General features: G+C 56.5%; 1 protein-coding gene across 2 annotated transcripts; it reads right to left on the bottom strand.

Annotated features, from left to right (window-relative positions):
- Positions 1-925: 925 nt before the first annotated feature.
- Positions 926-2,500, bottom strand: LOC123121059 (uncharacterized). 2 transcript variants are annotated; one of them, XM_044541076.1, is made up of 3 exons: positions 2,129-2,434; positions 1,486-1,607; positions 926-1,235 (listed from the first exon to the last, which is right to left on the bottom strand). In XM_044541076.1, exons 1-3 carry the CDS (start codon positions 2,311-2,313, stop codon positions 1,225-1,227), a joined length of 318 nt encoding a protein of 105 aa, XP_044397011.1. In that variant the 5' UTR covers positions 2,314-2,434; the 3' UTR covers positions 926-1,224. The 2 variants fall into 2 exon arrangements, with proteins under 2 accessions (XP_044397011.1, XP_044396951.1); XM_044541016.1 differs by lacking the exons at positions 926-1,235; positions 1,486-1,607 and adding an exon at positions 1,664-2,027 and having other exon boundaries at positions 2,129-2,500.
- Between the last annotated feature and the right edge of the window lie 14,148 nt (positions 2,501-16,648).

Here is a 16,648-nt window from a genome sequence, read left to right as displayed (position 1 = left end):
ATATATAAGCATCTTCACCGAGGTCTTTCATTGAAAAATTCTTATTCAAGTATCCTTTTATGCTATTCAGAAATTCAGTATCATTTCCGATCAACAATATGTCATCCACCTATAATATCAGAAATGCTACAGAGCTCCCACTCACTTTCTTGTAAATACAGGCTTCTCCAAAAGTCTGTATAAAACCATATGCTTTGATCACACTATCAAAGTGTATATTCCAACTCCGAGAGGCTTGCACCAGTCCATAAATGGATCGCTAGAGCTTGCACACTTTGTTAGCACCTTTTCGATCGACAAAACCTTCTGGTTGCAACATATACTACTCTTCTTTAAGATATCCATTGAGGAATGCAGTTTTGACATCCATTTGACAAATTTCATAATCATAAAATGTGGCAATTGCTAACATGATTCGAACGGACTTAAGCATCGCTATGGGTGAGAAGGTCTCATCGTAGTCAACTCCTTGAACTTGTCAAAAACCTTTCACAACAAGTCGATCTTTGTAGATAGTAACATTACCATTAGTGTCAGTCTTCTTGTTGAAGATCCATTTATTCTCTATAGCTTGCCGATCATCGGGCAAGTCAACCGAAGTCCACAATTTGTTCTCATACATAGATCCCATCTTAGATTTCATGGCCTCAAGCCATTTTGCGGAATCTGGGCTCATCATCGCTTCCTCATAGTTCGTAGGTTCGACATGGTCAAGTAACATGACCTCCAGAACAGGATTACCATACCACTCTGGCGCGGATCTTACTCTAGTAGACCTACGAGGTTCGGTAGTAACTTGATCAGAAGTTTCATGATCATCATCATTAGCTTCCTCACTTACTGGTGTAGGAATTACTGGAACTGATTTCTGTGATGAACTACTTTTCAATAAGGGAGCAAGTATAGTTACCTCATCAAGTTCTACACAAATTGTGCAACAACCTTTTTGTGAAAGGAATGCTCTGTGACGAACCAAAAAAGCTCCCAACTATGTTGTACACTTTGTTTAGGTTCACATTGTTGGCCCTAAGCTGTCTCACCAAATCCTTTGTGTACACATCTATGTGTTTGTGGGATGGCCAATGAACCTTTTCCCCGCATCTGAGAGACAGCGAATGATTGTGGCTTGACCAGTGCTCAGCAATGTACCATCCATTGTCTGCAACTCTTAGTAATCTGACCATTGCGGGGCACTCGCAACGACAAGATCTGCTATTCTGTTGTTCAGGTTTCCCCTGCAAAACATTTTTCCCAATTGTTAGACATAATAATATGAAAACACAATGGTGTTACGGCCATTCCCAGAATATAAGAATTTTTTTGTGAGTTACAAGGATCTAACCGAGCATCCACAAACAATCTCTTGCATACATTTAGTCCTCTCAACATTCAATCGACTCTTGCCGTACCGTATACCAAATCCAAGCTCCCATGAATATAGATTGTAAAAATCATACGCTTCTCCAAGGGAATCAAAACTCATACCAATCTCTGGCTTTACTGCACTTTCTGAAGGTTTGTTAGCATATCTCCTTATGGTTTCTTCCAGTGGAGTAACTCTACCAGCACATGGCACTCTATCAGGGGGAGCGTGCCCAATCCGAAGCCTGAAAATTGATCGACGCTCACTTCTCAGATTGTGAAACTTAGGTATAACTTCAGAAAAGTCTAAATATAAAACTAACATCTTTTCGTGTATGTATCATCCAAGCTGTCACAAATTTTTTGTGACTGGATTTTCCACTAATTTTCTGAACTTGTGCGATTCTAAAAAGATCTCTGAATCAGATACGTGCCTCCTGGTCCACCCCGGCGCCTCTGGGTTGACTTTACCAGTGGACTCAGCAGATTTTGTTGGTGAAAGCGGCCTCTTGCAAGGGGCTCTTATATGCTCAAATGAAGTGCCGATGTGACCAACTACAATCGCGCAAGAAGAGTCGGCAGTTTCCGGCGCCGAATGCCGGATGTCCATCAGCACTAGTGGATCTGGCCGCTCAACGTCGGTAGTGACCTCGGTCAGCGGAAATCTACGGTAACACGGGGAAAAACGAAAAGCATTCAACATATTTTTCACTCCTCACGCATCTAATGGATCCCAAATAACAGAGTGATGCGATAAAAATAGTACCTGTCTACTGGATCTAGCAGAAACTCAAGCCCGTTCTGCACTTGTTCATCACACATGGCCACACTTCCGTTCGCCACCATTGCTTCACCTTCAGTCGTTTTCGATTCGCAGGGGTGGGGGAGAAGGCTAGGGCCGCCGGGTGAAGGGGAATTGCTCTTTTTTTTGCAAGAAGTGGAGGCCGCCATATATCCGGCTGTCCTGCACCTACGCGGACATCATTTACTGCAGCAGTGATGGCGAGTTTCTGCATCAGACGGCGGCCTTACGTGTCTCACCGAGGAACAGGACTGTTGTAACGGACCTGAGCCACGAACCGGCTACTGGACGTAACGGAGACTATTCCAGAACGTGCCCACAACCTGGCGTACACAACTATTCACGGCCGTATACCGCCACCCGAAATCATTTTCCTCATACTGTATTCTCTGACATGGACCCAGTAGCACTCATCCCTAGAGACGGACCAACAAACAAGATGAAGTGTCCAGATGTCGCCCTTCTCAGTAACGCCTCTCTCTTGTTTTCCTTCATATTTTCATTTTTTCCTTCCCCCTTTTCTATTTCTTCCATTTTCATTTACTTTTCTACATGTTTTTCATTTGATTTTCCTTTCATTAGCAGTAGCGCTTTCTGCGTGAAACACGCTGCTATAACAACCTTAGCAGCAGCGCGCTTTGCTTAAGCTTGCTACTACTATTGGTAGCTTGGCGAGAACAATACGGGAATTGTAGTTGTAGTGCTTCTTCGCTGAGATGCGCTACTGCTATAAGCTTAGCTGCAGCGCGTTTCTTTTCCACGCGCTAGTGGTAAGTAGTAGTACCGCTTATTTTTGTCCCGCGCTACTGGTAAAATTCTGTGTATAAGTTTTTCCCTAGTAGTGATGATTCACGCTCGACCTTTCGGTCTCAGTGTTTCGAGGCCATACCTGCATATGCTAGGCTCGTCAAGTTTAACCCGAGTATTCCGCGTGTGCAAAACTGGCTTGCACCCGTTGTATGTGAACGTAGAGCTTATCACACCCAATCATCATGTGGTGTCTCGGCACGACGAACTGTAGCAATGGTGCATACTCGGGGAGAACACTTATACCTTAAAATTTAGTGAGAGATCATCTTATAATGCTACCGCCGAACTAAGCAAAATAAGATGCATAAAGGATAAACATCACATGCAATCAATATAAGTGATATGGTATGGCCATCATCATCTTGTGCCTTTGATCTCCATCTCCAAAGCACCGTCATGATCACCATCGTCACCGGCTTGACACCTTGATCTCCATCGAAGCATCGTTGTCGTCTCGCCAACTATTGCTTCGATGACTATTGCTACCGCTTAGTGATAAAGTAAAGCAATTACATGGCGATTGCATTTCATACAATAAAGCGACAACCATATGGCTCCTGCCAGTTGGCGATAACTCTGTTACAAAACATGATCATTTCATACAACAAAATTTAGCATCATGTCTTGACCATATCACATCACAACATGCCCTACAAAAACAAGTTAGACGTCCTCTACTTTGTTGTTGCAAGTTTTACGTGGCTGCTACGGGCTGAGGAAGAACCGTTCTTACCTACGCATCAAGAACCACAACGCGGTATAGTGATTGCTTTTTTATCTTTAGAAAGAACCCTGTTCATTGAATCTGATTCAACTAAAGTTGGAGAAACAGACACCCACTAGCCACCTATGTGCTAAGCACGTCAGTAGAACCAGTCTCGTGTAAGCATATGCGTAATGTCGGTCTAAGCCGCTTCATCCAACAATACCGCTGAATCAAGAATCAACTAGTGACGGCAAGCAATATGTATATACCCACGCCCACAACTCCTTTGTGTTCTACTCATGCATATAACATCTACGCATAGACCTGGCTCGGATGCCACTGTTGGGGAACACAGTAATTTCAAAAAAATCCTACGCAGATGCAAGATCCATCTAGGTGATGCATAGCAATGAGAGGGAAGAGTATTGTCACGTACCCTCATAGACCATAAGCGGAAGCGTTATGACAACGCGGTTGATGTAGTCATACGTCTTCACGATCTGACCGATCCTAGTACCGAAGATATGACACCTCTGTGATCTACACACGTTTAGCTCGGTGACATCCCACGAACTCTAAATCCAGCTGAGGTCGAGGGACAGTTGCGTCAGCACGACGGCATGGTGATGGTGATGATGAAGCTACCGGCGCAGGGCTTCGCCTAAGCACTGCAACGATTTGGCCGAGGTGGAAATCTGTGGAGGGGGCACCGCACACAGCTAAGATCAACTTTGATGTGTTATAGGGTGCCCCCTCCCCACGTACATAAAGGAGGGAGGGGGAGGCCGGCCGGCCCTCTAGGCGCGCCAAGGGGGGAGGAGTCCTCCTCCTAGTAGGAGTAGGACTCCCCCCTTTCCTGGTCCCACTAGGAAAAGAAGGAAGAGGGAGAAGGAGAAAGGAAAGGGGGGCCGACCCCCCCCCCCACCCAATTCGGATTGGGCTTGGGGGGCGCCCTCCACATGGCTGCCTTCTCTTCTCTCCCACTAAGGCCCAATAAGGCCCATTGACTCCTCGGGGGGTTTCGGTAACCCCCCCCCCCCCCCCCGGTACTCCAGTAAATTCCCGAACTCACCCTGAACCATTCTGATGTCCAAACATAGCCTTCCAATATATCAATCTTTATGTCTCGACCATTTCGAGACTCCTCGTCATGTCCGTGATCACATCGGGGACTCCGAACAACCTTCGGTACATCAAGACACATAAACTCATAATACCAATCGTCATCGAACGTTAAGCGTGCGGACCCTATAGGTTCGAGAACTATGTAGACATGACCAAGACTCATCTCCGGTCAATAACAAATAGCGAAACCAGGATGCTCATATTGGTTCCTACATATTCTACGAAGATCTTTATCGGCCAAACCGCATAGCAACATAGGTTGTTCCCTTTGTCATCGGTATGTTACTTGCCCGAGATTCGATCATCGGTATCTCAATACCTAGTTCAATCTTGTTACCGGCAAGTCTCTTTACTCATTCCGTAATGAAACATCTCGTAACTAACTCATTAATTAGTCACATTGCTTGCAAGGCTTATAGTGATGTGTATTACCAAGAGGGCCCAGAGATACCTCTCCGATACATGGAGTGACAAATACTAATCTCGATCTATGCCAACTCAACAAACACCATCAGAGACACCTGTAGAGCATCTTTATAGTCACCCAGTTACATTGTGACATTTCATAGCACACTAAGTGTTCCTCTGGTATTCGGGAGTTGCATAATCTCATAGTCATAGGAACATGTATAAGTTATGGAGAAAGCAATAGCAGTAAACTAAACGATCATCGTGCTAAGCTAACGGATGGGTCAAGTCAATCACATCATTCTCTAATGATGTGATCCCGTTCATCAAATGACAACTCTTTGTCCATGGCTAGGAAACTTAACCATTTTTGATTAATGAGCTAGTCAAGTAGAGGCATACTAGTGACACTCTGTTTGTCTATGTCGGATTTCGGGTTCCGGCAGACCCTTGAGGTTCGAACACTGGGGTGCGCGCGGAGATTTCGCCTTCTACCTACCTGCACCCCACCGCCATGCTAAGATCTAAGCTATGGAAAGAATAGCACAAGAGACACAGGGTTTATACTAGTTCGGGCCACCATTGTGGTGTAATACCCTACTCTAGTTTGTGGTGTGGTGGATTGCCTCCTGGGCTGATGATGATGAGCAATACAAGGAGGAACAGCCTCGCGAGGGTCTGTTCTTGGCTTGGGGGATGAACTGCTAGGAGGAGTTCAATCACCCTTCTCTCTGTGTGTGTGTAATGCTACTTGATCCAATCCCAGCTTGTTTCTGGGTTGGCCGATCTTCGATCCTCTCTACCCTGGGGGTGGCTAGTCCTATTTATAGGCAAAGGCCCTGGGCCTCTTCCCAAATATTGAGCGGGAAGGGCGCCAACAATTGGCCATTTTGAAGGGGAACATCTGGTACACTTATCCTGACTAAAGTTGGTCCTCGCCTGCCAAAGGCTCTGGTGGTGACGCTGGCTTGGGCTCCACAGTGACTTCCTCCCTGCCGTTGGGCTGGTCTTGGTCTCGTTGCACCGAAACGGGTGCCTTTGCTTGATGCTCTCGCCTGCGCTTGCTCCCTTTGCACCAAAGAGGAAAGGAGGACACTGTGCGGGCTGGCGCCCGCCTGGCGCCCTTGATCGTCATGGCTTGCGTCACGGGCACCTCGTGAGGTACCCCGCCTTGATCTCTCCGCCTCCTCACGAGCCAGCCTAACGAGGCCGTGCCTGAGGAAGCTCCGTGTCGTCCGCCCCGCGAGGCTTGGCCCCTCGTGAGGGTCTTGGGTCTGTGTTGATGAAGATGGGCCGTGCTGGGCCCCCCCTTTGAGCCACGCCGCACGCCGCAGGCAGGCAAGTCTGGGGACCCCCGTTCCCAGAACGCCGACAGTAGCCCCCGGGCCCTAGGCGCGCCTGGACTTGGCCGTGCAGGGAGGCGAAAGGGCAAGAGCGAAGCACCGCGGGCCCTAACAGCCTGCGGCCTTGGGCGCCGCGTGGCGGTTGATTGGACGTGAGCGCCTCAGCAACCGCGCGTGTTGATAAAGGAGCGGCATCTGCCTAGGCTTTGCTTTTTTGCTTTCTCCGGTTGCTGCTTAGATCCCCTTTCATGTGCCTCTCCTTCCTTTCTCCAAAATTTCCAGATCTACTTCGACCGCGTGACCTAGGAAGACATGGCGCCTCGTTATTCCCCGGCCAGAGCTTCGTACTCGTCTGCCCTGGATCCGCCGAATGTGTCAAAGGCGAGCCTTGCCTGGTTGCGCCGGATGGCAGCGGCGCAGGGCATCGACGGGGCGAAAGTGTTCAAGGCCGGCTCCGCCACCCCTGAGGGCCAAGGGAGCACCTTCTATATGCTCTTTGTAAGCGCCATTGCTGCTGGCCTGGTGCCTCCCTTCTCCGAGTTCTTCTTCTCTGTCCTCCGTCATTATAAGCTACAAGCTCTGCATCTCCACCCCAACTCCGTCCTTCTCCTGGCAATCTTCGCCTATTACTGCGAGGCTCATGTAGGGGTGAAGCCCTTAGTGGACTTCTGCGCCACTACTTTTATCTCCGGACCTCTCGCGGTCCTGCTTCCGCGTGCGCGAGATTCGTCGCGTACGGTGGCGCCATTGCCATTTCGAACCCCAGGAAAAGGATTGAGGGCTTCAGAAGCAAGTGGGTCTTGGCAGATGCTGGGCGCATCCACCCTTGGCTGATCTTGCCCATGGAGCAACCCACGAGCTCCAGTGATTGGGGTCGAGCGGAGCTCGCGGACCCCCGCGCGAAGCTGGTGTTGGAGAAGATAGACGCGGATCTGAGGCCGGCCAATACGGTGGCGGTGAAGCTGACCGGCACGTTGCTGCTAAGGGAATTCCTGGAGCACCAGCTGGCTCCGCTTCGGTGGTACTCACTTCCGAAGTGGAGGCCCCATCTGAGCCCCGCGGTCTTGGCCAACAAAGATCTGGCTGCGGTCCTCCAATCTCTGGTCGGGGGTGATGTGGCGAGGTTGGAGGGCGCTCCTACGCCCTTGTTCCTTCGCGACGACTGGGAGCAGGTAGTGGAGTCCATGACCGTCTTCAACGGGGACGGGCCCGTGCCCACGGAGGCTCCCGAGAAACCGGTGGACGTGTCCTCCGATGACTCCAGCGAAGAGGAGGAAGGAGGTGAGCGGGAAAAGGGGCCTGACTCCGAGGCGACTGACGGAGAGTCGAGGGCTCCCCTCCCGCGGCGCAGGTCCCGCATTCTCCGCCTCTCTCCGAGCGATGACGACGAGGATGATGACGAGGAGGGCGGCGGGAGCTTGCCCCCGATCCCGAAGAAGGACAGGACCGGGCTGATCTCCCGCGGGTCTGCCCCGGCCCCGAGGCGGACCGCAGACACGCCTTCCGCTCCCGAGCTTCCCGAGGTTGACCCTTCCAGCCGGCTTTCAGGCTTCAAATTTGGCCGGAGGCTGCCTGAGCTCACTGGCGACGACCCGTAAGCGCTTGATTCTTGTCTTTATTTCTTGTTCTGCTGCTGAGGCTTGACGTCCGCATGTCTTGGATAGGCTGGCGCCCGCAGCAAAGAAGCCGAAGGGAGCTCCTGAGGTTCCATCCAGGGCAGCGCCTCTGCCCGCGAAGGATGGTGACCGCGACGCACGGGCCTCTCCTGCCCGGTCGTCCTCGCGAGGCCTGGCTGAGCCGGCTGGGGCGAGCTCAGCCCCCATGGCCCAAGTGACTCCCGAGGTGCCTTTGCCTGCTGCCGCCACCACAGCCGTTGGGGCGCAGTAGGCTCCGTCTCAGGATGCTGTGGTCGCGTTGCCGCCTTCTCCTCCTACTCCACCGACTGCTATCTCTTCGACTCCTCCTGCCGTTCTGGATCGTGCTGCTGTTGAGCTGGACCGGCTGCGGCAGGATCTTCTTGGCGCCGACCCTCGCTTGGTGGTCGGGCGCTTAGAGCTGGCTTCGGGATGGATTCGCTCCGACGCTTCGATTCGGGCGGCGCAGGTCCAGGCCTCGACGGCTTGCGATGAGGAGAGGCAGGCCGTCCTTGAGGCGAAGGCTGCTCGTGATGCAGCCCTGGGGGAGGTGGTCGACATCCGTGGTCGCTGCAAGGTGCTGGAGGACGAGTTGCAAGGCCTGCGAGACCAGCTCGTGAAAGAGGCCCGCCTTCACCAAGATCAGGAAGAAGGCGTGAAGGCTCGCGAGGCGGCCGTTAAGGACCGAAAGGCCAAGCTCAGGAAGCGCCTTGACCGCCTAGGCGCGCTGAAGCAGGAGTTGGGGGCGAGGAAGGTCGAGCTGGACGACAAGGCCCAGGTTCTTGCCGAGGACCGTGTGGCCTTCGCGGAGATGGAGGCGAAGGCTCGCTCCTCGCTGAGGACGCTTTACAACAGCGGCCTGGAGAGCCCGCTGGCTGGCGCCGAGGACGGCCCCGCCAAGCTGCTTCCCTTCCTGGTTCGTGCTCTTGAAGATGTCGCCCTTGGCCTTGGCCCCACGGCCGAGGCCGAGGCGCGTGTCCTGTCTTCTGTAACGCTGACGCGGGTCCTCACCCACATCTACCTTCGCAATCCCAGTGTCGACCTCGACAGCCTGTTGGAGCCAGCAAGCGGCGAGCGTGGCGCTGCCGCTGCCGAGGCCGTGAAGGGTCGCGTGGAGGCTCTGCTGGGGAAGTTCCAGGCCTTCAGCACCAAGCCGAAGCGAGGCGCTGCTGACCCTGCTGCTGCATGAGGCGAAGCCACTCCGCGCTGTTCCGCCGCTGACAAGTGACACCGTTGTGGCTCTTGTCCTGCCTTCAATTCCTGCACATGTATCATGCCTCGGGGAGGCGTTTAAACTTGCGTTTGGCATTGAGATAACAGTGTGGACTGTAATATTTGCTTTAGAATTCCTTGAAATTTGCGTTTTTCCTTCCTACTTGCTTTATGTTCTATGTCGGCAGAGCCCGGCCCCGCGCATACCTCAGCCGCCGTTAGCCCCGACCGGAAACCAGGACGGGACCAAGGAGTGAGGGGCTACGTGACAAGTTAGGCTCCTGAGTCGCGATGCTCAGGAGTCCCCCTTGGCGCACAAACAGCAAGTAGGGAGGTGAGATGTGGGTGGATCTACCGTTCTACGTCTGCAGAGCCCGGCCCCGCGCATACCTCAGTCGCCGTTAGCCCCGACCGGTAACCAGGACGGGACCAAGGAGTAAGGGGCTACGTGACCAGTTAGGCTCCTGAGTCGCGATGCTCAGGAGTCCCCCTTGACGCTCAAATGGCCTTCGTACCTTGGCTCCGCTCGGGGAGAGACGCACGACGAACTAGGCCCGGGGGGCCTGGCTGGGTGGCGTGCGTCTGGGCGTAACCCAGGCGCAGCCCACGTGCCCAGCCCCCTCGCGCGGCACTCCCGAGGGGAGGCGTTATAATGAGGCTAGACACTGAGCTCTGGGCTCCCTGAGGTTAATGCGGCCCGGGGGCCACCCTCAGTTGTTTATCACCAGCGCGGAGCATAGCGCTTCCGTATGTGTACGGGCATAGCCGCTCCTCGGCAGTGTCGTCAGCCAGCGCGGAGCATGGTGCTTCCACTGGTACGTGGGAGGGGGCTCCCCTCCGGGAGGAGCCCCCGAGGCGTGTACAGCCCCACCCTGACACGTGTCTGGCACGGTAGGGCCTGGCGAGGTGTATCTAGGCACCCGTGAGCCAGCGCGGGACTCACGGGGCCCTACCTCTAGGCGGGTTGCGCCTGGCACTGGGCCTTATCTTGTGATGTGTTCCTGCAAATTTGGTTAGATGCCGGCACTCTACGTCCTCGGGTCCCGGCCCTCGAGCTGGTCTCAGCCGTGGCTGGTATGCCAGGTCACGATGCCGTGGACAAGACCAGAGGGTGAGGGCTGGAGAGCCAGTAAGAGCCTTGAGTCGCGATGCTCAGGTACCCCCCCTTTAACGTGCAAGTGGTCGGCATGGAGAAGAAGAGGTGCCGTGGACCGGCATCAAATAATCAAGCATGGTGGGTCGAACGCATAGCCAGAAATAAACGCTAAAGGGATACGTGCCGCTGGGTCTGGCCCGAGCGACTTGGGGATGATGCAGCCCGAGGGGCGCCCCCAACAAAGTAAGCTAAAATCATGAAATAAAAGGGACACATGCCGCAGGGACGGACCCACGCGGCCTGGGAATAATGCAGCCCTGGGGGCGCTCCTAGTTGGAAATGAAACTTGAAAGATGTCACCTGATGATGTTGAGTACGAAGCAGCGTTGGTGTAGCAGACTTGGTGGCTGCGGAAGCCGATCCTCACGAGCCCCCAGGGCCAGGGGCCTTGGGAGGCTCCGGAGGCGCTGGTGGCTCCTCGCGGACCATCTCCATCTCCGCCGGGGCTACGGAACGCCTGGCCTCTTGAGCCTCCATGATGCCCCTCATGAGGCGCTGGTACGTGGCAGCCGCGCTCGGCAAGCCGTAAGGCATGCGAACGTAGCTGTGGGGCGGACCTTCGCAGCGCCCCACTCGCGAGGGCCAGAGGCGCTCCAGAGAGGCGACTCGATTGAGCCCTGGTATGTCGATGCAGACGCGCAGCCCACCATCCTCGCCTGGATGGGGAGCCACAGCTGGTAGGCGGCGGCCGCCTCTCATGACTCTTGACTCCTGTAGCTCCTGAATGGCCTTGCTGACGAACTCCTGAGGGTCTGGCCCTCCTTGCCTTACTCCTTCTTGAGGGAAACGTGCTTCGAAACACGCCTCCATGTGGTGCCCAAGCGCCTCCCTCGTGATCCTAGCCAGGTCGGTGGCCCTCCAGGGGAGAGCCCCCGAGCCCTGCCTGAGGAGGGCGCCGGGCGCGCTTTCCTATGCGATGGAAGGAGGTTCCCCCTGGGCAGGCGCGGGCCCTGAGGGGCCTGCCTCCTGAGGAGCCGGGCCAGACGATGTCTTCTTCTTCTTGGGGGTGGCCTCGGGAAGCCTCCTGCTTCCGCGATCCGGGTCTTCCAGTGATGCGGCCTGAAAGGCTCGTTCCAGGGAACACACCGCGTCCTTCTCTTCACAGGGCACCGTGATGACTCCGCCACTTCCTGGCATCTTGAGGACGTTGTAGCCGTGGTGAGTCACGGCCATGAACTTGGCCAGCGCTGGGTACCCGAGGATGGCGTTGTACGGCAGGCGAATGTGAGCGACGTCGAAGTCGATGAGCTCGGTGCGGTAGTTGTTGCGTGCCCCGAAGGTGACAGGGAGGCGGACCTGCCCAATCGGGACCGTGGAGCCGTCGGTGACTCCGGAGAAAGGCTTGGTTGGCTGAAGCTGGTTGTAGGGCACTTGGAGATTGTTGAATGTTTCCACGGACAGGACGTTGAGCCCTGCCCCGCCATCGATGAGGGTCCTGGTGACCGGCATGTTGCTGATGATTGGGGAACAAAGCATCGGGAGGACTCCGGCCATGGCCGCACACTTGAGCTGATCCGCTGAGCTGAACGTGATGGCGCACGCTGACCATCTGAGAGGGCGCGTGGCTTCGAGCTTAAGGAGGACTGCATTCACTTCGCGGGCGAACTGTTTGAAGATGCGTTGAGAGGCTGGGGCTTGAGCCCCGCCCAGGATGCAGGTGATCGCGCGCGGCTTCTGGAAGCCCCCAGCCCCCTCGTCCTGATGGCGGTCCTCGTTTCTCCTTGGCTGCGGCGGCAGCGGAGGGAGGCCTGCGTTGCCTTGCGGGCGATCCTCGCGAGGCTAATCCCTCCAGTCTCCCTCGCGAGGCAGGTCTTGCCAGCGATCCTCGCGAGGTCGATCACGCCACCCTTGGCGCGGGCAGCGGTCTTCCCAGCGTCCTGCGTTCCTTCCTCCTCCTCGACCGTAGCCCCGGTCACCGCGGTCGGGATGACGGCCGATCCTTCCTTCTCGCACGACTCGGAGCTCTCGACATTCGTTGGTGTTGTGGGTGTGGAGGTCGTGGTACACACAGTACCGACTGCCCTTGGAAGATTCGGGATGATCTCTGCCCCGCTTGGTGTCTGGTTCTGCTGCGAGCACGGTAGCCTCCTTGCGCTTCACATCCTTGGCCTTGGGCTTCTTCTCTTCTGGGTCTGCGGCAGGCAGCTCGAGGAGGGAGAGACGCCCTTCCTCAGCCCTGGCGCACTTGGTCGCCAAGTTGAACAGCTCCAAGGAAGTGCACAGGTCTTCATGCATCGCCAGCTCCTCCTTCATCTTGACGTCGCGCACACCGTCGGAGAAGGCTGAGATGATGGCCTCCTCGGTTACCTTGGGAATCTTGAGGCGTGCGTTGTTGAAGCGCTGGATGTACTTTTGCAGGGTCTCTCCGGGTTATTGCTTGATGCTGCGCATGTCGCTCACGGCGGGTGGCCGGTCACGAGTACCTTGGAAGTTGGCGATGAAGCGGGTGCGCATCTCATCCCAGGAGGAGATCGTGCCTGGAGCTAGGTTCAGGAGCCAGGTGCGGGCCCTGTCCTTGAGCGCCATGGGAAACCAGTTCGCCATGACCTTCTCGTCTCCGTTGGCAGCTTCGATGCCCAGCTCATAGAGCTGGAGGAACTCCGCAGGGTCGGCCGTGCCGTCGTAACGAGGAGGCAGGTCTGGCTTGAACTTGCCGGGCCACGCGACGCTGCGTAGCTCGGTGGTGAAGGCACGGCAGCCTGTTGTGGCCACAGGAGGCCTTGGGTGACGGAGAGCTTGGTCTTGCATGTCCCCATGCGCTGCAGCTGGGAGCAGCGCGGGGTCTTGACGTGCGGGAGCAGGAGCATGGTCGCGACGTGCTGGAGCAGGGAGCGCCCGGGCAGCTTCTTGCGGGCGAGGGACTTCTTGGCAGCTCTGCTCTTGCCGCGCTGGCACCTGACGGAGCGGGTTCCGCCCAGGGGCCACGCTCCTTGGAGCCTGGGCGCCTTCTTGAGGAGGAGGCGGTTGGGGCGCCCCCGGAGCTTCGTCGCCCGCGCAGGGCGGGGTGCGGTGCAGCAGAACGGACGGCGCAGGAGAGCCCCCTGCGGCACGGACGAGCTCGGCGATGCGGTCGAGCCATTCTTCGTAGACGTCGTCGACGGGATGGTAGCGCAGGAGCTCGTTTGCCGCGATGAGCGCAGCTCGAGCCTCCATGGGTGCGCGGAGCACGCGGGACGAAGAACCAGCTGGGGTGAGCGAGGGAGTAGCGGTGCGGCCGTCTTGCCGCACGGACGGATGCTGAGACGACGCTTGCTGCTCGTTTCCCGTCGGGCCGGTGGCGGCGTTGACGGCAGGTGACGGGGAACAGCGAGGACGCCCGCCGACAGGAGCCGTCTGGGTGACGCGGGAAGCGAGAGCGGCTCGGCGCTCGGCGCGGGCCCGACGAGCGTCAGACATGGACGCGATGGTCGGAGGAGAACGGGGCGGTGAAAGACGAATCCCGGCGCACCCCTACCCGGCGCGCCAAATGTCAGATTTCGGGTTCCGACAGACCCTTGAGGTTCGAACACTGGGGTGCGCGCGGAGATTTTGCCTTCTACCTACCTGCACCCCACCGCCACGCTAAGATCTAAGCTATGGAAAGAACAGCACAAGAGACACATGGTTTATACTAGTTCGGGCCACCATTGTGGTGTAATACCCTACTCTAGTTTGTGGTGTGGTGGATTGCCTCTTGGGCTGATGATGATGAGCAATACAAGGAGGAACAGCCTCGCGAGGGTCTGTTCTTGGCTTGGGGGATGAACTGCTAGGAGGAGTTCAGTCACCCTTCTCTCTCTCTCTCTCTGTGATGCTACTCGATCCGATTCCAGCTTGTTTCTGGGTTGGCCGATCTTCGATCCTCTCTACCCTGGGGGTGGCTAGTCCTATTTATAGGCAAAGGCCCTGGGCCTCTTCCCAAATATTGAGCGGGAAGGGCGCCAACAATTGGCCATTTTGAAGGGGAACATCTGGTACACTTATCCTGACTAAAGTTGGTCCTTGCCTGCCAAAGGCTCTGGTGGTGACGCTGGCTTGGGCTCCACAATGACTTCCTCCCTGCCGTTGGGCTGGTCTTAGTCTCGTTGCACCGAAACGGGTGCCTTTGCTTGATGCTCTCGCCTGCGCTTGCTCCCTTTGCACCAAAGAGGAAAGGAGGACACTGCGCGGGCTGGCGCCCGCCTGGCGCCCTTGATCGTCATGGCTTGCATCACGGGCACCTTGTGAGGTACCCGCCTTGACCTCTCCGCCTCCTCACGAGCCAGCCTAACGAGGCCATGCCTGAGGAAGCTCCGTGTTGTCCGCCCCGCGAGGCTTGGCCCCTCGCGAGGGTCTTGGGTCTGGGTTGATGAAGATGGGCCGTGCTGGCCCTCCCTTTGAGCCACGTTGCAGGCCGCAGGCAGGCATGTCTGGGGACCCCCGTTCCTAGAACGCCAACAGTAGCCCCCGGGTCCAAGGCGCGCCCGGACTTGGCCGTGCAGGGAGGCGAAAGGGCAAGAGCGAAGAGCCGCGGGCCCTAACAGCCTGCGGCCTTGGGCGCCGCGTGGCGGTTGATTGGACGTGAGCGCCTCAGCAACTGCACGTGTTGATAAAGGAGCGGCATCTGCCTAGGCTTTGCTTTTTTGCTTTCTCCGGTTGCTGCTGAGATCCCCTTTCCTGCGCCTCTCCTTCCTTCCTCCAAAATTTCCAGATCTACTTCGACCGCGTGACCTAGAAAGCCATGGCGCCTCGTCAGTCCCCGGCCGGAGCTTGGTACTCGTCTGCCCTGGATCCGCCGAATGTGTCGGAGGCGAGCCTCGCCCGGTTGCGCTGGATGGCGGTGGTGCAGGGCATTGACGGGGCAAAAGTGTTCAAGGCCGGCTCCGCCACCCCTGAGGGCCAAGGGAGCACCTTCTATCCGCTCTTTGTAAGCGCCATTGCTGCTGGCCTGGTGCCTCCCTTCTCCGAGTTCTTCTTCTCTGTCCTCCGTCCTTATAAGCTACAGGCTCTGCATCTCCACCCCAACTCCGTCCTTCTCCTGGCAATCTTCACCTATTACTGCAAGGCTCACGTAGGGGTGAAGCCCTCAGTGGCCTTGCTGCGCCACTACTTCTATCTCCGGACCTCTCGCGGTCCTGCTTCCGCGTGCGCGAGCTTCGTCGCGTACGGTGGCGCCATTGCCATTTCGAACCCCGGGAAAAGGATTGAGGGCTTCAGGAGCAAGTGGGTCTTGGCAGATGCTGGGCGCATCCACCCTCGGCTGATCTTGCCCACGGAGCAACCCACGAGCTCCAGCGATTGGGGTCGAGCGGAGCTCGCGGACCCCCGCGCGAAGCTGGTGTTGGAGAAGATGGACGCGGATCTGAGGCCGGCCAATACGGTGGCGGCGAAGCTGACCGGCGCGTCGCTGCTGAGGGAATTCCTGGAGCACCAGCTGGCTCCGCTTCGGCGGTACTCACTTCCGATGTGGAGGCCCCATCCGAGCCCCGGGGTTTTGGCCAACAAAGATCTGGCTGCGGTCCTCCAATCGCTGGTCGGGGGCGATGTGGCGAGGTTGGAGGGCGCTCCTACGCCCTTGTTCCTCCGCGACGACTGGGAGCAGGTAGTGGAGTCCATGCCCGTCTTCAACGGGGACGGGCCCGTGCCCACAGAGGCTCCCGAGGAACCGGTGGACGTGTCCTCCGACGACTCCAGCGAAGAGGAGGAAGGAGGGGAGAGGGAAAAGGGGCCTGACTCCGAGGCGACTGATGGAGAGTCGAGGGCTCCCCTCCCCCGGCGCAGGTCCCGCATTCTCCGCCTCTCTCCGAGCGATGACGACGAGGATGATGACGAGGAGGGCGGCGGGAGCTTGCCCCCGATCCCGAAGAAGGACAGGACCAGGCTGATCTCCCGCGGGTCTGCCCCGGCCCCAAGGTGGACCGCAGACGTGCCTTCCGCTCCCGAGCTTCCCGAGGTTGACCCTTCCAGCCGGCTTTCAGGCTTCAAATTTGTCCGGAGGCTGCCTGAGCTCGCTGGCGACGACCCGTAAGCGCTTGATTCTTGTCTTTATTTCTTGTTCTGCTGCTGAGGCTTGACGTCCGCATCTCTTGAATAGGCTGGCGCCCGCAGCAAGGATTTTTTTGAAATACTACG

This window comes from Triticum aestivum, chromosome 1A (genome assembly GCF_018294505.1).
Source record: "Triticum aestivum cultivar Chinese Spring chromosome 1A, IWGSC CS RefSeq v2.1, whole genome shotgun sequence".
Classification (NCBI taxonomy): Eukaryota; Viridiplantae; Streptophyta; class Magnoliopsida; order Poales; family Poaceae; genus Triticum; species Triticum aestivum.
This window is presented reverse-complemented; position numbering and strand designations above follow the sequence as displayed.

Excerpts from the sequence above, each read along its gene's own strand:
- LOC123121059 (XM_044541016.1), bottom strand. The coding sequence starts at position 2,313 with ATGGCGGCCTCCACTTCTTGCAAAAAAAAGAGCAATTCCCCTTCACCC. Across the intron at positions 2,028-2,128 it reads CTGCTAGATCCAGTAGACAG|ATTTCCGCTGACCGAGGTCA; the intron begins GTACTATTTTTA and ends GTGTTACCGTAG.